General features: G+C 40.3%; 2 protein-coding genes across 3 annotated transcripts in view; both read right to left on the minus strand.

The window, feature by feature from the left end:
• LOC144818030 (molybdopterin synthase catalytic subunit-like) overlaps positions 1 to 7,297 on the minus strand; it is a 126,830-nt gene extending 119,533 nt beyond the window's left edge. Inside the window, exon 1 of one of the 2 annotated variants that reach the window (XM_078675063.1) lies at positions 7,159 to 7,297. Coding sequence is in view for 1 of the 2 variants with exons in the window: in XM_078675062.1 (XP_078531188.1) it covers positions 6,447 to 6,570 (124 nt within the window). In the remaining variant the exon portion in view is untranslated. Of the gene's footprint in view, positions 1 to 6,446; positions 6,571 to 7,158 lie in introns of those variants that run through there. The other variant, XM_078675062.1, reaches the window with a different exon arrangement.
• The window catches only part of MOCS2 (molybdenum cofactor synthesis 2), a 49,979-nt gene continuing 32,013 nt past the window's right edge, over positions 6,447 to 24,412 (minus strand). Inside the window, exons 2-4 of the mRNA XM_078675064.1 lie at positions 13,472 to 13,593; positions 7,159 to 7,305; positions 6,447 to 6,575 (exon numbers count right to left, since the gene is read on the minus strand). Coding sequence (XP_078531190.1) covers positions 7,179 to 7,305; positions 13,472 to 13,593 — 249 coding nt within the window. The 3' untranslated portion in view covers positions 6,447 to 6,575; positions 7,159 to 7,178. The remainder of the gene's footprint in view (positions 6,576 to 7,158; positions 7,306 to 13,471; positions 13,594 to 24,412) is intronic.

Genomic DNA, 24,412 nt, shown 5'->3' on the forward strand with positions numbered 1-24,412 from the left:
CCTCTCGAATCTTGCGAATACCTAGTTCTCAAAATAAGAACTGCAGACAATCAAAAGTGCAACCTGCATGCTCTTTACCATCCACCAGGCAATAATGTTGCTTTCAAAGATCAATTAATGGAGATCATCACGACTAACTTTAACAGTCACACCAACAACATATTCCTAGGTGACTTCAATTTACACTGGGACGACAACAATGACAAACAGGTTAACGCACTTAAAGACTTTTTAACAGAGCTAAACCTTACTCAAGCCTGCATACAGCCAACACTCTCAAAAGGGGCAACCTTAGATTGGGTAATTTCGAGGAGTGAAGATACTACGATCCTCTCAATTGTTCCATGCGACTGGTCAGATCACCATGCCATAACCTTCCTGATTCCCACCATAAAGAAGAGCAAGACCACACAGCCAGTCAAACCTACAAAGTGGAGCTGGGACAAAAAAAGACCCTAATATTCAGCTACTAGTAGAAAAATGTAAGAAGGAACTACATCCACCTGACAACTTGCTGAACGTCAACGAACTCACTGAGCACTACACTAAGTCAATGACGAATATAGTCAACACCACCATGCCGCTAAAACTGAAAAGAATATCAGAGAAAGATAAAAATGCTTGGTTCAATGAAACACTGAATGAAGATAGGAGGAACCCAACTGAGACTTGCAGAGAGAAAATGGAGACAGCACCCATCATCCCCCCAGCTAAAAACCCTCAGAAAAATCAGAAACCAGTACAACAAAAGGGTACTCAACTCCCCCCAAAACATTTTTTAGATCGGAACTGGACAACGCTAAAAACAGACCTCTGAAACTATTCGAGCTGTTAAAGCAACATTCAAATAAGTTGGCCAAATCTGCCCAAGAAATGACTAAAACCCAACTGAGCTGCGAAGAGTTCTCAACATTCTTTACTGACAAGGCTAACTCGTTAGAAAAAGAGCTCTGAATGGAAGCCGACAACCTTGCCAGCCAACCACCTCCACTGAACATAGATACCATGACAAACGATCACTACAGATTGAAAAACAATGCACAATGAGCAACCTTCAAGCTATATGATCAGAACACCATTGACAAAACTCTTTCGGATATAAAACCTAATAATCACTACAATGACCCCCCTCCCCTCTAAATGCTTAAAAAGAATTAATCATATCATCGTCCCAATATGGACAGAAATAATAAATTCCTCACTATCTCAAGGGATCCTACCGGAGTGCTTAAAAACAGGTCAAGTACTTCCCATCATCAAAAAACCTACAGCAGACCCAGTAGAGCCAATTAACTTTCGCCCAGTAACCAACATTCCATTACTTGCCAAACTAATTGAGAAATGCGTACAAAATCAGCTGAGCGATCACATCGCCAATTTAAAGCTGCTGGACGACTGCCAATCCAGATTCACACACACACTCCAGGCCACAGTACGGAAACAGCAATCTAAAATATAGTGGATGATGCACTAAAGGCCCTAGATTACAATCAAACTTGCCTACTTGTCCTGCTTGACCTATCGTCTGCGTTTGAAATGGTTTGGATCCTTCCTTCAAAACAGAACACAAAGATTCCTGGTCAACCAGACGCTATCACCATTGTGCCCAAATTCAATTGGAGTCCCTCAAGGATCGACACTATTACCATCACTTTTCAATCTTTATGTCGAACCCCTTACAGAAATTCTCCGAAACTCAAACATTTATTATCACATGTACGCAGATGACACTCAGATCTACATCAATATCGCGTCAATGGAAGACATCAAGATAATGAATGAGGCCTTAAAGGTGTCAATATACTGGTTAACTATCAACCACCTGAAATGCGCACTATCGTCCAAGGGAGGAGTCACCTATCTCGTGACTACAAAAGACTTCTTCCAAGACGACAACATGCAATCATCCGAGCCCAACACCAGGTGGCGATCTAATACATAGTGTAGTATCTGCAGCTCATATGCCTCGAACATGGAATTCCTATTAATATCACCACCAAAGAACCCCACAGAAGTGAAGGAATGGACCAAACTAATCACAGCGCTCAACTGCACCCCTACTCAAGTTGAATCTACAAAATCACTGGGAATCATGCTCGACAAGAACCTAGACATGAAAGCCCACATGAAATCATTGGCAAAAAGTGCTCGGTTTCACCTGAACTATATTAGAAAAGTGAAACCACTCATTTCTACGGCGGACCACAAAATGGCAGTCCAATCCTTAGTTATTTCAAGGATTGAATATGGATGTACTACTCTAGCAGGTCTATCAAAAATGTCCACAGCACCACTAAAAGCATGTCTTAATGCAGCCGCAAGACTCATTATGGGATCTAGAAAATCCGACCATATCGCCCCTCATCTGAAAGCATTAAACTGGTTACCTTACGTAGCCAGAATTTAACTAAAACTGGCATGTACTACCCACAAAGTGCTCCACTACAAAACACCAAGGTACTTAGCTAAGAAAATAGAACAATCAGGAGGAAGCAGACCAGCTAGGAGTGCCAGAGAGCTGTTGCTAAAACCTCCCATCTTTCAGAAGAAGAAAACATATGACAGAGCCTTCTCCGGAGAAGCCCCCAGAATCTGGAACTCACTACCTCCAAACATTAGAAAAATTCCAAACACAGCAACATTCAAGAAGGAAGCATAGCTCTTCCTAATGAGCAAATTCCTTCCTTAGGCTAGACTGTTCTTCCTCAGCAACGTGATTAAGTATCATGTTTAATACCTAAACGTAGATTGTGAGCTGTGTATGATGTTGAACCAGCGGAAAGCACATCAGAACAATATGTATAGAAATACTGTTACACCTTGTTCCTTAAGAAGTTCATAGAAAGAAAAAAATGCTGCTATACCGGTTATAGTCCAAATATACCCCAGTGTATATTGTATTTTATTGTATGTGTTTTGCCGAAACTGCTAGGAGTATTATGTACTGGATTATTATATAGAGTAATACTGCTATACCCGCTATATTCCAAATGTACCCATTATACACTGTATATTGTGTATAACTGTATATAGCTACTCCCGCTATATTCCAAATGTAACCCATGTAACTGTGAAGCGCTCTGATATCTAAGGGTCACATTCGCGCAATATAAAACTCTATAAATAAATAAAAAATAAAATAAAAGTGCACCATGATGTAGTGTTCAATCAATCAAGCAGTATTTGTTAAGTGCAACTACTTACCCGCTAAGGGCTCAAGGTGCTGAAGAAAAGTTCTTAAGAAAGGGTTCTTAAGAAAGGTCTGTTTTTGGCTGTTACCTAAATTGGAAAAGGACTGGGACAGTCCTTATGGATAAAAGGATGTTGTTCTAAACCCTGGGTGTGTAGCTGGAGGATGATTTTTTTGCACTTGTTCATATCCACTGTGAGGGCGGCCTGGCTGTGGGATTGCAGAGAGCCAAAGGAAATGATGAGCTTGTCAAACAAAGGCAGGGATGCTGCTTGTGATGGCTTTGTAAATAAAGCAGCTGGTTTTGAAGAGTTTGTGAACTTCTTGAAAGCCAGTCGAATTCTATCAAGGTGTGGGTGATGTGGTCGTATTTCTTCAGGCCTTTGATGAGACGTGCTGTTGCATATAGGATGCTCTTAAGAATGAAGGGGCGCAGGGAGCAGTTTTGGAAGGCCATGGAGCAGGCGACTGCCACCACCCGCGTGCATGAGTACTAAGGCTTGCACAGTAGTTCTGAAGTTGCTTTCGGGAGAAATAGTTTCATTTTATTTAGTAGAGAGTTTCTTGCTTAATGTTCTTGTAAAATCTCATTATTTCGTGCCTAATGTTCTCGACAGATGACAGGAACTCTAGTTATAATTCAGGGCATCCCTATCATTACTTCACAGTGTATTTCATTACTCTAAACAAAGGATATTGGGCGCAACATAGTACCATTAAAAGAGGTGTATCTCAAATGTGATTCTTTTTTAACACTCTGGTGGGTCTACACTTTGGGGTGGCAGAGTCTACATGACTCATATGGAGAGATGGTGTAGATACAGCAGACGTAGTTATCCTAAACCTCGCGTGTGTACTGCAATGCAAACATATCCAGAGTTTACAAGGTTTTCTGAAGTATGCCTTCCATCGTCCCCGTCGACATAACTAGCCAAAAATTAGATACATATTTTCCATTTCCTTCCATATTTTCTGCAGCACAGCTTGAAGTTTTGAAATAGGATTATTGCAGCCACGTGTCACTGACCTATACAAACACGTTTGCTTCTCTTTACTGGTTTCTTGTACGCCCACATGAACGAGTTATTGATGAACGAATGTTAGCGTGCAATGACAATTGTAACTCCATGGCTCTTCAGAAACAGTCTGCTCCTACTGAAGGACGGCCAGTTTTGCACGCTGTTTCTTAGTGAATTTTCTGCCCTGCATGGCCTTTTCCTGGGACTTTTTCAATTCCATAAAACGGAAACAGTAAGAGACGAGCAAAATAAATAAAAAGGCAGACAAAGTTCAGATCCCTAATATTTATTAAACGCTTAAGTAGGCATGTACTTCCTCATTAGCAAAATGCAAAGAGAGTAAGAGTTGGGTCCCTGTTCAGCCTCTTTAAAAACCCGGATGATGCGCCCGATTTCTACATAAAATGCAAAATATCAGCTGTCACTTCTGTTTCCATCCCCACATTAGGTCCCCAAGGTTTGAGAGGGGCTGAAGGTCCATTCACAGGCGAGCAGCAGGGTTTGGCAACGCAGACACCGTATGCTACCTCATTCGTGGTGCACAATAAGCAAATTCAGTCTTATCTCCCCTCGAGATATACCCTTGGCCACATTTGGCTCATCTTGAACAGGGCCTTGATTCTCTTGTTGTCATAGATGAATACAAATATTCGAACTAGTACAGGTTTCGTTTCGTGGAATATTTAGTTCCCAGGAAAACCCTGGAAAAGTTTTGAGAGTGAGAAAAAAAGCACAGCACTAGGAGGAATACCTTGCACTTGAGGGAAAATCACGCGAGGTGCTGAGGTGGTAGGTTACCAATGCGTAGGGAGGAGGGTTAAAATATGCCAGACTGACTCTGGAAAAGAGCTTCTTTGCTGGGCATAAAAGCAGTATTATGCAGGAAATCTAGAAGAACCCCAAGTATGCGGGTAAGCAGTTCTAAATCTCTCTACCTCAGAGTGTATTTCTAGAACTTTGAAAATGTAGGACTTCTTTGCAGACCGGGGTCAGGGGCATAGCTTCATTGGGGACGTTTGGGGTGCGACTCCCCTCCCAAAAAAACCTGGTAAATCTGCACCCGTAGAAGCACTCCTATGACAGGTGGAGATTTACTACTTTTTTAGAATTCACAAAAATTGGCAGGGGTAGGCTTTTAAAGATGCTCCAGTCTTAGGTTTACTGGCGTAAAAAGTGACAATGCCATGTAACACTTTAGGATTTTACTATTTCCAAAACGCAGATTGCACAAACAGTACATTATTTGGTCTTTTCAAGGAAAATACTTTTCTGTGTGAAAAAAAACTTTACCTCCAGCCCACAAAATGTTGGGGTGTTCCATTCCCCATCCCAGCCTGGAAGTTAGTTTACTTCAGTACTTTGCTGGAGCAAAGCTCTGGCAATTTCCATAGTGGGAATGAGTCAGGTAGGAGTTTAAGAATACCCACAAACTCACAAGTTGGTGGTCATTCACAAACTCAAGGCAGATGTTGGTTGATCCCACTATTTTCCCAGGGTTTACCACTGCATAATTATATGACATTGTGATGCACAATAAAGCAGTATAATTACCAGGTATCCTTTGTTGAATTCTTAACAGGAGTACATTTTCAGTCATAAAATTGGCTTTGTGAATGGGCCTCAATGTCTAAGTATTATGGGATGGAGTAAGGGAATGTATACATAGATGGCACGCTTTTCTGTTTTTTCTTGGGAGGTGCGCTTTGAAATGAGAAAGCAGGTCGAGAGAACACCACAACACACTTAATATTCAAGCTAGACTGTGAGCTGAAAACGGAGCTGGAAAATGTTATAATCCCAGTCTCTTTTTGCACAAGCCAGGCTCGACACAGCAAGGCAGTCCGAGCCTCTCCAGAAAGGTTTGGGTTGGGGTTATCTCCCCAAAAAAATCTGAAACACATTTTGGGCTTAACCATTTGGCAGTACAATTTCCCAAAACATTTATTGGATAAAAAGAGTCTGATTAAAAAAAAAAAAGACAAAAATAATAGTTGGAAAGCTGCACCCACAGGTTTGCTACCTCTCTTGGGTGCTGTACCCCTTTCGTCAGCTCACTCCTCCAGCCCAATACCTTTTTAGTTGGGATCCATGGGTTTCACACCCTCAGAATCTCACAGACTAAGTTAAGTCCCTGTTCAGGCTCATTACAGATAGTAAATCGAGCAAAAAAATCGAGGACCCCACAAGCTGTTGGTTATCATGCCACTGCTGCGATTTTACATTGTTTAGAAGCTTACCAAACACTGGAGTTTTAAACGTCTGAATTGTACGGTCATTCAATGAAGACACTTTATGCCATACTGTGAAGCCCTGAAGAAGTCTCTTCGTGAGACGAAACGCGTTGGCTATGGCTATGATCATTTGTTCTTGGGAAAATAAAGAAAAATCCTTTTAAGAAAAATAAAGAGAAAGTACTACAAGAAACACACATCTTGGGTTTGGAAGTCTTTTTGTGTGCTGTTTGTGAACTTTGATGTGGCACGTTTATATTACATTGTATAGTACTGAACCCTTTTGCATTGATCATTACAGATAGTAAGTTAAATGCACGGTTAAGACTATTACGTCCAGGCAGTATAATGCAAACAAGCAGCAGTCTGCAAAGAGCACGTAAAATAATATATGCACATGCATAATTTATTAAGCCTTACCGACAAAATTATGCAATGACATAAATGTGATGACACAAAAAGCATATTATCTAAATGCTTATTCATTTGTATAAATATGACAAGGCTAAATTATTTTTTTCAATTAATTTTAGCTCTATATAAAGTAAAATGGCGCCCTGCAGTAAAAAATCAAGATTGCGGCAGCAAGTTAAAGGTGAGGTGACAAATTTGTCAAGCAATGAAGCAGAAGATCTAGCAAAAATAAGGGAAGCCATCAGAAACATCAACCTGCGCCGCCCTGTTCCACCAGCCGTCTCTGAGAGGAAATTAGACATACCTAGTTATATCTCTTCACAACTAACCCCCGCTGATAGGGGGAATAACAGCGACCTCGTCACCTGGCTGAAGGACCAGAAGCTGATCACCGAGAGGGACGTACTCCTGACGGACGGCGAGGACCACGTGGTCTTGAATGACAGCAAGACTGAAGGAACGGTAAGACAAAAATATTTCTGAATAGGTGTTATACAGAGAAAATATTGTAAAACAAATAGTGAATGGATTAGTTAGCATATGCAGTTCATCTTGATTAAGATGTCATTAGAAGCATTGTTATCAACAAACTATAGCACTTATACCGCTCACTTTAAAATACGTTGCCCCATATTACATACAAACCTGATTTATAACCTTTAATATATTTATCATACTAATTCAACTGTATACAATCTACGTATTCCAACCACACAGACATGTGTTTATTGCCTGTGAATGCAAGGACACAATGTTTTATACAGCCATTTGCAATATAAACTAATGAACAAATTTGGGTACCTGCGGTCTAATTATATATAAATTAATGAATCCATATATTGCTATACACACTTAAATTATCATTAAGGTAACTATATCTCGTGCCACCATGCAGTTTTCTCATCAATAATTTTACTGCAAATGTTGTAGTGATATTGTTAATGATGTCATAGAAGAGGTCATGAGTGATATAAAACGTGGCCTTACTAGCAGAGCATGGTAAGGGTGCGAGTTATAATTGCCTTAGTGCACAAGTTATAATTACTTTAAATAACTACAACTAGGGTGCGAGTTAATTTCTGTGGCTTTTAGGGCTTAAAAAGTTACATGGTACTGAACATTTTAAGTAAGTTTAGCCTTACTTTAACTTTTGTTTTTTTCCAGAAAGTTCTAGGGATTTTTTAACGTAAAGCAATATTTGATTACCAAACTTGAATCCAACCCCTGCCACTCATGGCCTGCAGTCAGACCCTGTGGCCCACTCCCCACATGGGATGTATGATGTTACAACGCAGGCTATTACAACGCCTGCCTTTACAACGCGTTTTTTACATCGCAATCCATTACAACGCATAGTGCTTTTGGGTGTTGGATAGTGAATAGTTTAATTTACTATTCCAACTCCAGTCCCCGTGGACACTAGGGAAGGTGTTGGATAGTAAATTGAACTTATTCCCTATCCTAGAGCGCCCCCCAGCGCAATGCGTTGTAATGGTTTGCGTTGTAATGACCGCGTTGTAATGGTAGTGCGTTGTAAAAGTTTCGTTGTAAAGGTTGTTTACCCCCACATGCAGCCAAACCCGTGCAGCGCACAGCCTTTGGCTTTATGCGTTGGGGGGTTGGCCACAAAGCCAGGCCCTGTGGCCAACTTGCCCCCTCCTCTCCCAGGCATCCTCTCCCATCCCCGGGACCCAGTACTGTTAAAGGTGGGTGCCCCGGGTGGGCACCACGCCACCCACCTTTAACAGTACTGGGTCCCGGGGATGGGCGAAATCGGCTGGGGGAGGGTGGGTAAGTACCCCCGTCACCCCAAAAATAATGCCAGGACCCAAAGGATGAGGCCTCAGGGCCGAAACCACTCTGCTTAATTTTAATGAGTGGCCCTGGGGTATGTGCTCCCCAGGAACTATCAAGACTCGGGGAAAGGGGCCACGTGGCCCTGCTCACCTTTAATACAATATCATTTGAGATGTCATCAGTGATGTCATAAATGATGTCACGAGTCAGGTCATATGCAAGATAATAAGCAGTGCATGGGGGAGTAGTTATAGCTAGCGCTGCCAACTGTAACTGGTGAACGTTGGTGTCTTTTTTAGTTCAAAACAAAATTAATGTTGTCAGTGACAAATTCACCTAACTATAACGTTACTTTAACCTTTGGTTTTCTCCAGTGAATTTCTAAAGTCATGCCACTGGACTTTTACGTAGGAGGTTTCATTATTCAATTTTGCTTAGTTTATGACCAGCTCTGAGTGCACTGACACTTTAATGGAGTGAGGGGATCCTGCAGTCTAGCATAATAACAATTTTCTCTTCCCTGATTTACAGTAATCTTGAATTACAATGTTTTATTTGTAACATCTCAATTTGTGTGACAACATTGTCGCATTTATATGCTTCGCGCTCAAGGGAAATGCAGTGTTACTTTGTAGCAATAACAACAGTTGCTATCTCTCATGCAGTAACAATTATTATAATTCATTATACTTTATTTATGTTATTTCATTTTCCTTCAACCTTTGTGGAAACAAAGTGTAGGAATTTAGTCTGTTTGTATAATTGCTTTCTGACCGGCACCTCAACCACAATGTTTTAACTTTACTATGTCTATGTGGTCATGTGGCATCCCTTTGTTTTGTGGTGATGGTGCAAAGTGTTTGTTCATAATGGCCATGACAAAGCCTGAGTGGGTGAAACGTGTTGCCACATTAAACCTTTCTAGAAAATTTGAATCTGTGGTGTGCAGTGCCAGTCACTTCAGCTGCTTTGAGGTGAGCTATCAAGCGGGGGGCGAGAAAAAAAGAAAAAGAGGGGCGTGGTGCGAAAACATTTTCCTCATGCAATTTCCAATAGGAACACAACTACAGCCCGAATCCCTGAACGGAATTACACCAAATTTGGCAAAAGCTAGATCTTGGTCAAGAAAGAGTGCTTTTTATAATTCGGTGTAAATCGGTTCAGTAGTTTTGGAGTTATAAAAGTAAAAAGAAGTATGTATATCTAGAGACGCAGACCCGCCGTGGATCCAGGATGATTCATGGATCCGGATGGGTTCAAGGATCCACGCGCCAACAGCAATGCCATGGCTGGCAGGCACCAACCTGAGGGAAAAGTTGTGACTGCATCAGGACACGGTCCCCAGGGGAGAAAATAAAATGTAAAAGTGATAGAAGGGGTCATGGTAGAGTTACCCTGACCCATGGGACTGATGGAGGGGTCTGTGAGGGACCTCTCATGGGCAAGAAATTGTCCCAAAATGTATTTTTTTAAGGTCGTGAGGATACGTAGATCCACCCAGATCCTCAAGGATTTGGGCCGTTCCGTGGATGTAGACTCCTATAAAAAAAAAAACACACACACACCGACTCACACTTACCCACCTACTCACACACACTTTCCCACCCACATAACCACTCGTACAACCACTCACACACACTCACAGACCCCCAAAACCACTCACAGACCCAGCCATTCAGAAACCCACTCACACACCCACAAAACCCCTCATACTCTCACAGACCCATTCAGCCACTCACACACCCGTACAGCCATTCACACGCCCACTAACAGACCTTAAAAACCACAAATACACCCACATCTACTCACACATAGCCATGCACACCCACAGTCACTCACAGCAACTCACACATCCACACACAGGCAGGAGCATATGTTTGTATAAAATATGTTGTTGTTTTAGTATTGAATGTGTGCAATATAACTGCCAGACCCCTTATTATTCAGAGGATTCGCAAAAGATCTGCGCATCCATAAAATGAATTTCAAAAAAAGACTTGGCACAATTTATGGAAAGACTACATAGGTTACCTTACCTTAATTTAAAAATGTTAGTTTTAAAATATATAATAAGAATGAATGTGAGAATAAAAAAAATGTATAAACTTGTGAAAATGTATATTATCAAATAGAATTCATGAGTCAAATCGTAGTACAATTTCTATGAAATAAAACAGGGATATTCACAAAAAAAACAAAGCTTACAGGGGCGTTTTAGTTAGGTAAAAGGATGTTAAAAAAACATAGAAATTCACTAAACAGACAAATATTTCAGGGACGTTATCATTAGGAAACAAAATTAAAAAAAAGACCGTGTAAATTCACAGAAAAAAAACAAAGGTTACAGGAACTCTATATTTAGGATCAAATTTTGCACACAAAATCACAGAAATTCAGCAGTTATAGTTATCTCAAGTAACTATAACTGATGCCCACAGCATACACTGCTAATTACCCCATACATTACATCAGTCATGACATCTTCTAAGACGTAATAATATCACTGCAACATTTGCAGCAAAATTATTGATGAGAAAACTGTGCAAGTCAGAGGCTCAAGTTATAGTTACCTAGGGGCACATGCTAGAGTTACTTGAGAGAACTATGACTATAACTGCTAAATTTCTATGGTTTTGTGTGTGTAAAATCTGAATGATAACGTCCCTGTAACCTTTGGTTTATTCAGTAAAAAGAAAATATATATATATATTCAAGGCCCAGGTGGGGCTGAAACGCATCGTGGCGGCGATGCAGGGTGTTGTAAAAATAAACACATTTGGCACAAAGGACCTTGGGTCCGCAATTCATCTTTCCGTTTGGATTGGAATGTGACTTGATGAAAGACTGATTGATATATATATATATATATATATCAAAGCTCAGATTCTTAACAGTTAGCGTTTCAGCTACAAGCCTTCGTCAGTGTCGACATTGACGAAGGCTTGTAGCTGAAACGCGTTTGTTGGAAACCGGCGAATAAATGATGTGTGTGCCACGACTCTACCTGTGAGTGCGGTTATTCTTAAGTAACTGTTAAGAATCTGAGCTTTGAGTTGTAGCGGTTGTCCACTACCGCATTCCGCATCCGCCTGGGAGTGCTCCTGAGGGCAAGTGGAGCAAGGAGCAGTGATATATATATATATATATATATATATATATATATATATATATCTCCATCCTACTGGCAGTCACCAGTAGGTAGTCATAGTTAGGAACTAGTTTCCATAGGAAAAGCATTTTTTTACTTGTCTATATCTTTACCACCATTTGTTGAATCTTCACAAACTTTTCCCAAAAAAGTGCGCCAGTGATTCTTGTTGTGCATGGAACGTTTCAGGGCAATCAATGAAAAGGGGGCCAAGAAAAAGGGGGGTAAAAAATGTGCATTTCCCATGTTAATTTCCATAGGAATTTTAGACACGACTACAGCCAGAACCACTGAACAGAATGACACCAAATTTGGCAGCAAGGCAACAGTTGTGCCAGAAAGAGCCATTTTTGCAAATTGGCGCAAATCCGTTCAGAAGTTTGGGAGATAATAAAGAAAAAACTAATTTGCATATCTAGGAATGCGAAGGATCCGCAAACCCTCCCGATCTCGTGCTGAGATGAGACTGGCAGCCAACAGTACAATGAGGAAGATTTGGCAGCCATCTTGGGACTCCGATTCAGCCGAGTCCCTGAAAAAGGTTAAAAAAGAAAAGGGGGCAGGAATGAATACCCTGACCCCTTAGCTCTGGTGCTGGGGTCCCGAGAGACCATGCCACGGCAACGTGTTTTTTTTTTTTTTTAAATGTTCACTGAAGATCTCGGCAGATCCATGACTCCAGTGAAAATTTAAAAACAAAAACAAGTGTGTGCTCTTACGCCCATATGGGAAAAAGGCGCTGGGTGTGCCTGGTCCCGGGGACATTATTTTAAAGAAGTAGGGGGACGCACAGGTCCCCCCTACTGAGGCTGATGGAGCCCTGAGGTCAACCACCTCCCCAGGCTTTATTTATAAAAAAAGGACGGGGCACACCGGGCCCCTTTCCATGGGCTTTATAAGCCCCAGGGCCCACCACCTCCCCACGCCTGTTGAAACATTGATGGAGGGGCCACACGGACCCCACTCCTCAACAAGTCCTGGGGACCACCCCCTCCCCGAGGCTAAAAAAAATGTAATGGGTGTCCCCTGCATACTCACCCCAGGCTCCGGGGAGCACCTGCTCCCCGGGGCCAACTACTTTAAAAACAATGTGAGAGGGGCTGTGTTCTCCGCCCTAGGGATCACCAGCTTACCTGGCCAGGCTCTTGAAAATCAAACCCCCCTCCTTGAGCCAATAATGGACCTGGGGACCGCCACCCCCCAGAGCCGGCTCCTGCTACGTCCTGTGGTGCCCAACCCCAGGACATAGCTGTTTGCTTTAGCTTGGCGGAAACTGTAAGCATGGGGACTACTGAGGGTTTAGTGGTTTTGATTATTGCAATATTTTAATACGTGCGACACAGCAAGAAGATTTTTGGAGCCAATGGCAACGATTAAAGTGTTTTGCCATGTGCATGTCCTACAGAAATCTTTAGAGATTGGAAAAGAATGAATTTTTTTTTAATGTGCTAGAGGAGAGAATTCCAGATGCTGGGTTCTCTACCTCAAGGTTCTGTTAGGAGAACATTTATCTTAAAAATTGGGGTTTGAAGATATCATTTATTTTTGCTTTAAGAGTATTTGAGCGCTTCGAGCTAGTGTGAGACTTTGTGAGAGATATTTGGAAGTATTGATATTAGACCTAGGTGAGTCCAAGACAAAAAAATAAGAAGACATTATTTACAAGACTTACTTTGGATGTTGGTTGATGATTCCCTCCCAGATTTGCAAAGAAGTTACTTGCTGTGGTAAGGAAAGAGTCTCAGAACGAATACCTGTAAGTTCAGCACTTTTGGCAAAGTACAAAACAGTAACCTGTAATTAAAGCAAAAAGAAAACAAAGCTTTATTTTCTGCCACCAAGTTCGAAAAGCTGAAATGAAATAATAATGTAATAATAATATATTTCACTTTTAAGTACTGTAAACCAATATAATACCAACCTCGTATTTCTTAAATTTTAATTAAGAAACTGATAAAACAATGCTCTCCTATTTCTACAAGTAAGTTATCTTCAGTCATGAATGATGTCTCAACCAACACAATTATCATTACAGTTTACGTTTCCAATGCACAGGTTAGTCTGTGATGTTGACAGTATTTTAGAAGGGTACATCACTTAAGCCAAAAGGCTCTGCTCTTAGCCCAAAACTTTTTAACATCTACCTTTTTCTGCTTGCCTCCCTTATAAAGCCTATTTGTCTCAGTTTTCACCGTTATTCTGATGACAGCGAGGTGATTCTTAGACTGGATGGGGATCCAGTTGCCTTATAGGTCCGACCCAAAAACTGCTCGAGTGTAGCAGCCACTAAAATGATCATGTTTGGTCAACTTTTGACATGGTTGCATGCCTGGTGGTCTAAACATCTCACCTCCCCTGCTTCTATTGTCGCTACAAGGAACAGGAGGATCATAGTAGATGTGTTTCCTTCAACCAGGAGATCGACAAACTTATTGCAACCACCTTTTACCTCATGAAAATCATTCGAAGAATCCTTCCTTTGCTTCCGAAAGGCCAAGGAAAGTCATTATTGGGACAGCGTATATGTTGGTATTCCTACACACAGCATAGCTAGACTCCAAAGGATCCAAAAATGTTGCTGCAAGCCTGACTCTAGGATTGATTATTTGAGACGATGCAGCAGAACCTCTAACCACTTGCAAACTCTTCATTGGCACTCGGTAAAAAACACACAAGGTCTGTTCAAGGCTTTATTTCTAAGTTTCCAAAGCCCTCCAACAAATATATGGGAGCACGCTTTACAAAACTGACAATCAATGACAATCAGTCGAATTGCACGTTATAAAAGCATGCCTGCAAAAAACACACTGGCACCTGCTGCACTACTTAGCTGAATAGCAAGTTAAACACAATGCTCTGTAGCAGGCTAAATAAACTGTTGTGCTTGCCAGGCAACTTGTCCGGCTCTTTATAATACTTCGTACCGATGTGACATCCCTAGTCAACCGTCATAAGAAAATGAAAAGGCTACTGTAAAAGTTGAAATGTGTTAGAAATGTTCTATCCTGGAAATCTGTAGTCACTTGCTTATGGTGTTATATGTTAAAATATTTATTGAACTGCTGAAGTCCAATACAGAGGGGAGGTAGCTATCTCCTTTTTGCCATACAATATAAAGCACCAAGTCGTTTGAGCACTGATCAGGAGTGTGTGCTTGCAAAACATTACATGCTATTTCTTAATGTTTTTAGATTCATAGATTCCACATGTATTACAAACTACCTGCGACCATACTGAAGGACCAAAAGACCAAGCATTGCATGACCATGTATTATTAAAAACAAAATACCAATTACCAAAGGTAAAAAAAAGATACTGCAACACACATTTCATATATTTATTGCAGTACAGCCCTGGAGAAGTCAATTGTTATGGACGAAACACATTGGTTGTCTCCGCTATTGCGTTTGATACGTTTGAGAAAGAATAGAAAATGAAGAATTGACAATACTTTGAAGTAGAAATTAGGACTTTTTTTCTTCATGTTCATATTGATTGTGGTGCACCCCTACCTTAGATTGTATTATGTGTTTTACCCAGAGGTTCCATCTTGGCAGCAGGTGCTTGTAGTGAGGGCACGCAGGCAGAAATTAAATTGCTGACATCTACTCACACTGGAACATGGGACATGGGATAGGTGTGGTTGTTCATGGTCTGCTGCCGTGCTTTTTTGGTGTATCACATCTGAGTTGCTTGACCTTATAAAGCAGCTCCGTCTCCCACCTAGTCCCTCTATTTGGCTACTGAGCTCCTTAGTGACTTTCAATATACTTACAATCTCATATCGTACTTTATCTCATCTATGGAAACATGATATCAGAATTAACTTATAACATTACATTACAAATAAATGAAGATGATACAATGACAAGGAGTATTTCGTACTCTACCATGTTCTCGATCCTATGTACAGTATTTTTTATGAGAAACAAACAAGTAAATACAACTGGAGGAATGTACGACTTTTTAGGAGCCCCTAAGCTCACCCAAAACCTCACACTAAATCTTTGTCTTTATGCTCAGCCTCGCTCTACCCATGCTTATTCTACACAGACCCGTTGCCTTGACTCTATATTCATCTCTCCCACATATACTAACCTCAGATACCACAGCCCTCCATATTCAGTCTACTAAGCTGCAACTCTCGACACAACGGGCCTCCCCACTTGTTCTCAAAGGCACTAATTGCATCCCATTCTCATTAGACCCACACACCCATTCTCTCTATGCAGGAGAGTAGTTTAGTGGTGGGCTGGGTAATATTGAGCCACAATCTGATTGTAAGAGAAGAGACTAGTATACTAATTACTGCAGCTCGTGGGGGAAATGGATGTGTGGTGTCTTCTTTTATAGAAATAAACAAGCAGGAAACAGATGGACTTCTGCGTAGGTTTTATTAAACCTCAGCCACAAACGCTCAGAGTCAACTGACTCAAACAAGCTTAAACATTCCAGAATAGAGGGTACAGGTATGGAATCCTATAACACATGTGTTCCAAAGATTTAAAGAAACAAGAGTAGAAATAACAGATGTAATACATCATCACACATCTCCCTTCCCAACAAAACAAATAAATGAAAAAGTAAAAAAACAAACCACAGTAACATAAAGAAACTTCTTACAAAATTGAAAAAGCAATAAAAAGATTATACATAATCCTTCATGTATATTGGAGCTCTACGTAACCTCATGCTCCTCTTACAAGCATTTAAAGAGGAAGTGGAGTCACCGGCAGAGAAATTGATAGCATTAAACGAACCGTTTTCATTAGACATTTCTGAAACAAAAATATTTGATTTAACAAGCACAACACGACTCTTATTCCAGATTCTCCCATCCTGTGTTTTTATGGCATTCCTGAAAACCTTTATGACTGCCCTGACATTTGTATACTTAGACCACGATTTACATCCAACAGGTGCTTTTATTTTAACTAGATCACCAACTTTGATCTCTTGGAATTGCACACACTTCTTTTTATCAAAGTAATTTTTTCTCACCAATTGTGTATCCAACTCCCTTTCTCTCCATTCTCCTATGCTATTATCAACCAAACCTTTATTCAATTTCATCCAACCAGGACACCACAAAGTATTGGGTATTCTACCCTTGAACAACTCAAAAGGAGACCTCCCAGTAGTGGAATGAGGAGAACGACGATACGCATTTATCCTTTCTTGAAGTGCTACCTTCCAATTCAAACCATTGGACCTAGCCAATTGTATAGACTCCTTGAGTGTTTTGTTCACTCTCTCCACTGCTCCATTAGTCTCGGGATGATATAACGAGCATCTCTTGTGTACAACTCCACACCTTTTTAAGTAATCACTAAACAAACTAGAACAAAACTGAGGACCATTATCAGACAACAAACTATTAGGAAAGCACTCCCTTTTAAAAATTCCTTCTAAAAACGTAATGACAGAGTCTGAGGTAATGTCCCTAACCGCACTCACTTCAATCCATCTTGAGTACAAGTCAACAAGAACTATCAAGTACTGAGTATCTGAAACACCACTAGGTGGACCTAAAATGTCGATGGCAACCTCATCCCAAGGATGCCTGGGCAACTCTCTACATACCATAGGCATCTGCCTAGTCTTTAGAATGTTATCACTCGCGCAACATTCAACACAATCCCTGACTAATCTCTCTACCTCTAAATTTATACTAGGCCACCTAAATTGCAAACGCATCATTTCCTTCGTTTTTACAATACCCAAATGACCATTATGAACATGTGTCAACAGTTTTTTACGAATACCCAAAGGAGGAACTAACTTTGTACCTTGAGTCAGCATGCCATCTGTAATAGAGAGCTCATCAGCCACAAGAGACCAAGGTTTTGTCAAACGCACATTTCCCTTCAATGAATTCATAACAATAATCATCTCATCATCCTTCTCCAATTCACATTCTTCCACAGCACCCTCAGTAACCTCACAAACATTAATAACCTCCTCCGTATCATATACAGCTTCCTCATTACTACACTCACTGTCAACCAATCTTGACAAACAATCAGCAGATTTGTTTGCTACTCCTGGAATATATTGTACAACAAAGTCAAACTCCTGCAAGGAAATAATCCATCTCCTAATCCTAGAAGATATAGAATCCAAACCTTTCTTTAAGAACACCTCTTTCAAAGGCTTATGATCAGAAACCACAACAACCTTAGTACCCCAAATCAAATTTTTTAACTTCCTTAGTGCCCAATAAATCGCCAAAGACTCTCTTTCAATTACAGAATAATTTAATTCTAACCCTCTGAGACACCTGGAAGAACAACAAATCAATACTTCTTTTCCATCCTTTTTTTGAACAAGAACAGAACCAAGTCCCTTTTCACTCACATCAGTAAACATAAAAGTAGGAAGACCAGGAACAAAAGCATGAAGAGAAGGAGCTTTTTTTAATTCATTCTTTATACACTCAAACTCTTGCTTGCACTCACTTGACCACTCATACACAACATTTTTTGCTGTCAAGTTCCTTAGATTGAATGTCTTTTCCGCAAAGTTAGTTATGAACTTCCCATAAAATTCCACCATACCAAGAAACGAGAGTAGTTCATCCTTGTTAACTGGCTCTTCAACTTTGTCAATAGAATCAACTAATTCCTTTTTTGGAAACACACCTTGGCACGTAATACAAAGTCCAAGATAATTTACTTCTTCTAGCCCAATTTTACAGTTTTCTTTTTTTAAAGACATACCTGCACGACTCAAACGTTCCAAAACCGCACACACACAAGTATTATGCTCCTGAATATTCTTGCCATAAATCAGTAAATCATCCTGGTAGCATTTCACCCCCTTCAGACCTTTCAGAATCCTGGTCATAATACGTTGAAATACAGAGGCTGCCGATATGAGACCAAAAGGCATCCTCCTGAATTTAAACGTACCCATACGTGTAATGAAGGCAGTCAAATCCTGAGAGACCTCGTCTAACTCCACCTGGTGATAGGCGGAGGTAAAGTATTTTGCACCCTCTAGTGTGCCAACCATCTCATCGATGTTAGGAAGGGGAAATCTGTCTACAACCACCTCCCTATTTAAAGCACGCAAGTCAATACATAAACGAATCTCGTCATTTGGTTTTTTAGCTATGACTACTGGAGCCAACCACTCCGTGGCTTCAACTGACTCAATCATTTTACAAGTCTCTCGATTTCCTTCTGAAAACTAGCTTGTTGAGATAATGGAATTCTTCTTACCTTTGCTACCACGGGGACAGCATTCTCCTTTTGTCTAATATGATGTTTGTACCCCTGCAAACATCCTATACTTTCTTTAAAAACATTGGGAAATTGCTCAGAAAACATGGCCGACATGTCACATACCTCTTGGACTATAACTTGAGGCGATGCATTGGGATTGAGTTGAACACCAAGATCTCGTTGATGTAACCAACCCAATAATGCATCACCTTTCTTTGTCACATATATTTTTCCAACTGTCATACGACTACCCAATTCAACTTTCGCCATAAAGTAACCCAGCATTTTGATGGGTTTATCCCCATAACCCACAGGAGCAACATCACTTCTGAATAATTTTACTTTACTCTTAAAATTCCTTAAAAACAATTCTTCATCAATCATAGTAATTTGCGAACAGGAATCAAATTTAAAATTGATCATCACATTCTCAACACATACTAAATGAGAGGGATGATCTATATTTTTACAATTGACCTGAAAAGTCACTGTTTTCACTTGTGATTGAGACCACTTTTTAGTTGAATTCTCTCCTTTAAACATTTTTGTCCTACAGAATTTAGCAAAATGCCCCCTTCTACCACAAGTATTGCACAATGATTTTAACACAGGGCAACTAGAGGAATTCGCTAAATGACTAAACTGTCCACACCTGAAACAAGAAAGTCTATTACCTGAACCTGTATTAGAGACATAAGGCATTGAATTTTATTTCTCCATATTAACATTACTTTGTTTCTTTACTTGACAAACAATTTCTTCCACCTTAGATTCCCTTTTCGTATCCGCACTAGATGTCTTCTCTTTTTCTCCTTTCAATTCTTCTACACGTTTGGTCATATGTTCTACTTGCTTTGCAATAACTAAAACTTCCTCAAGAGGTGGTTCATCTTTTAACCAGAGTTCTTGTCTTATGTTGTCATGCGCACATCTCAGTACAAATTGGTCTCTAATTCTCTCATCTAAAGTTTGTCCAAAATTGCATGAAGAGGCCAATTTCCTTAAGACTGAAACATAATCTTCAACAGTTTCATCCTTCTTTTGCTCCCTTAAGCCAAAATGATACCTCTCCATTATCGTGCTAAGCCTTGGTAAATAGTGCTGATCAAGTTGAAGAATAGCATATTCGTTCAGGTTTATTTGTTCTGCTGCACTGAGTTCAGGTAGGTGTTCCAAAACTTCCTGCCCCTCACCACCTAAACAGTGTAAGAGTAATGAATGTTTTCGCTCTGCACTTAAATTCGTGCCACACACTCTAGCATAATTTGCAAAAATGTTCTTCCATTTTTTCCACTTAACATTGGGTTCACCAGGACTCGTTAAGAAAAAGGCTGGTTGTGTAAAGTTTTGCATTTTCAAACTTTTTTTTTTTAATCTATTCCCTAATACCGTGTTCCTTTTTTCCCTCTTTTGAGTGTATTACTATGGTTTTTATTTTTTTTTAAATATACTCCTCAAGAATAATCTATAGTTCATCTTATTTATTTACTTAACCTTGGACAAGCGAACTATATGTCACAGTTTGTTTTATTTGTTAAATTCACCTTTGACGAGTGAAGCATAAGTCAGAGAATATACATTTTTTTTAAAATAAACCTCCTCTTAAACTTTTCTTTTATGTGCTCAAATACAGAAAAACTATGCTGCACAAAGATCAAAGCCGATCTTTTTTTTCCGCGTTGTAATCTCACAGCGTTCCTTTTCTCTCCTGCTCTTCGATCTCTGTCCTCCGTCACAATGACGGTATCGTCATTGAGACGCAAGCTCCTTTTTGTTGAAACGCAGAGCTGCGTATTATCCTTGGAACGCAAAGTGCAAAGAACGTCACAATGCGTGCCTCGTCACTGACACGCAGATGTGAAACACAGAACGCTGGCAACAAACGTCACTGACACGCAAAAATTACGCGTGCTCCCTAACGTTCAAATATGCTTGCGCCCAAGTTTCTTTATCTTCTCTGTTTCTAAATTCTCCCGATAATATCCAATTATCACAAAATCCTCCCACCATACTCCTCACCATTAACCCCAAAGAGTTTCACTTCTATTTTAACTGCCGCTGGAGGAGAGGCGGTGAGGAGATGCGTAGATCCGATTCTTCTTTTGTGTTGAGGTAAATAATCCTTTTCTTATCGTCGCCAATTTATGTGGTGTCTTCTTTTATAGAAATAAACAAGCAGGAAACAGATGGACTTCTGCGTAGGTTTTATTAAACCTCAGCCACAAACGCTTAGAGTCAACTGACTCAAACAAGCTTAAACATTCCAGAATAGAGGGTACAGGTATGGAATCCTATAACACATGTATTCCAAAGATTTAAAGAAACAAGAGTAGAAATAACAGATGTAATACATCATCACAGGATGAATCCTCAAAGACTGATAAGGGAGGGGTGAAACGTCATATGTTTATGTGTGGCAGCTAAAAAAAGGTGACAGGGCAGACCAAGGAGCGCAATGTGTGTTAATTTGGTGGAGGAAAGCTACAGGGAAATGAGGGGAGAGGACAGAAAAACTAAAGTGCTTTTATTTGTATCTTAAGTAACGAGCGACCAGGGTGGTGAGTAAAAGTGGCAGATTTCTTTTTAAGTCAGGGGTTAGCCGAGACCTTTAATTTTACCAAACATATACATTTAAAATACTTCCGTATAGGGGCTTTCTGACAGCTCTCTTCTTCCAATGGCCTTCTGTAGTGTCATTCACATTTAGCTTCCACCAACCACAGAATGCAGCACATTTCAGCAAGTGATTATTTTCTGTGTGAGAGATGGCACTCCATTCAAGTAAAATGTCATCACCCTCACAGAAGGTAAACTCCTTCACTGCCAGCGACTAGCCAGACACTGATTTTAAAAAAGATCTATTTTTTCTTTATTTGTTTACTTTGTTGTGGCCAGTAGCTCCCAAGACACTGCTACATGGCTAATGCCACGGCAAGCAGCATTAATTTATTAATAGGCTTCACACTCATTGTAAAATAGCCGTCTGTGTGTGCACGTGCATGCGTATCCATTTTTGAGTTGGCATCCATCACTGAACTGTCTTCCAATCCATTCAAAGATATTTGTCCGTATGTGTGCACACATGCTCATACTGACAGCCATCTTTAAATGCTTTTTCAAACTTTTTACGAAAAAACATTAAAAAATGCTCGCCTTTTCATGTGCACCCATGGGAAGCCATGTTTGAATATTTCCTGAAAAATGTATTGCATAAGCATTGGAAGGCACCCACTTGTGCATGAGCAGGGCTGTGCATACACGGTTTCCAATTTTTTTTCTCACAAAAATTGGAAATGCAAATAGGCTGTCAGCCACCATGACATCTGTTGGCTTGGCCAATACCGGTTAGTTTTGAGTGCTGATAACAGGTGGGAATAGGAGAAAGCCATGATGGAGGTGAAGTATCCCATTTCTGAGAAATTAGATAAACAGGTAACTCCCTTGTCTTCATATACTAACTCTAAAACAAAGTTTGCTTTCGGCTTGGCTTAAAGGCATTACAAAAAATGAAGTTGTAAAAATATGTAAATTCGGACTTTAAGATGAAGTACGATAAACTGAGTTTTGATAATATTGAATAGAGCATACATTACCGGTATATCTCTTCAGTGTGTTTAGTATTAATCCACAAATACTCCATTATATTGTGACAATGTACACATAGCTGCTATACATACACCACAAAAAAAACAATTTTGTACCCTTGAGACAACAAGCACTTCCAGAGCAGTTGTAAAACGCTGCACACCAACATGTCATTGCTTAATTGAAATCGGAACTATCGGTTACATTTATAACCCCTCAAATTTCATTTTACAAGATGCATATAGTTCATCCACCACTATATTTCCATAACCTTTTAAAACTTGGCACTTTCGCAGCTTCCACTTAAGATGTTGCTGTCATCCGAGGAACTGTAAATCATATCCACACCTATGACATCTACAAGACTCAACTCATATCGTAATTGATCAATAGAGCTCTGGAACACAGACGGTGATGGGTTATCATTTGTCACTATGAATGAACACACTCATTGTCAAGTATTCCTGAGATATATAGTGCAACAAAAGCTAATCAAACATTTTGCCTGGTATATCATTTGCTTTAATACCGCAGTATTCAACATCTTTGTTAAATATACACAATCAAAAGACTGCCATCAATTTTCGCCCCTGGATTATTTCCGTGTCAAAGGGCTTAACATTATATGATTTGCTTTTGCAGTCAAATGTAAATTATTAGATGTTTGGGAATAAATCTTGTTGAGCCTCAACCAATATCAATTATGCGGTAAGTAGGTATGTCTTCCATGCACAACAAGCCTAACGGCTAAAGCGGTTGACCTCGAACCTGGGGAACCGAGGTTCGAGTCTTGGCAGGGAAGCTCATCATCCTGTTACTCTGGGAAAATCCCTTAATCTTCCTGTGCCTACCAAAATGAATGTGTCCGTCTGCAATGTAACTGGTGCTCATGTTAAGTGCTCTGATACCTTTGGATCGAGTTTGCACAATATAAACCCCCCCTCCAAAAAAGGCTCATCCTTTCAGGCCAACATCAGAACTTCCTACATGGGGTCTCTAATCTTTTCTGTAATGAGATCTTCTGATTAGTGAAACTCATCATAAGCTGGTGAAGGCCAGGTTTCTCGTACATTTTTATCAGATACCCTCTCTCCCAGCTTCATTGACTTTAAACTAATGTTCATCAAACCCGATACTATGGTTTGAACAAAATACTGTGACTAGGAGTTCTATGATAGGGCTGCCATGTGAGTCAGTGAGTATATGGTCTGTGTTGGATGTATGAACATGTGTGTGGATGAATGAGATATACGTGTATGGGTGATTGAGAGCCTGTGTCATATGGACTTGTAGCAAAGAACATACCTTTCACTATACGTGGCACAGTTACATGTACAAAAACAACAGTTGATGGACAGAATGCAAAACAATGTCATACATTCACCCCAGTACAGAGACCTGGGTCTAAATCCATCGTTTTTTTGCTCACCACACCACCCCAGTTCAGACATGGCCATATGCAAATCAGCCTTGACCCTGTGTCTCATGGGAACAGTCCAGTCCGAACTGCCAAGCATTGTCTTCCCTGGACCGGAATCAAAGCATCCTAGGATCGGTTTCTGGCTATCAGCCATCTTCAGCCAGAATAGCTTGACTCCAGTGGCGTGGAGAGCACGGGACTCACATCTGAGCATACACGTCCCATTCGCGGTGACAAATGCAAAAACAACAGTTGGTGGACAGAACGCAGAACAATGTCATACATTCACCCCAATACAGAGATTTGGGCCTAAATCCATTGTTTTTTTGCTCACCACACCACCCCAGTTCAGACATGGCCATATGCAAATCCGCCTTGACCC

The sequence above is a fragment of the Lissotriton helveticus genome, chromosome 2_1, assembly GCF_964261635.1.
Source record: "Lissotriton helveticus chromosome 2_1, aLisHel1.1, whole genome shotgun sequence".
In the NCBI taxonomy this organism is placed as follows: Eukaryota; Metazoa; Chordata; class Amphibia; order Caudata; family Salamandridae; genus Lissotriton; species Lissotriton helveticus.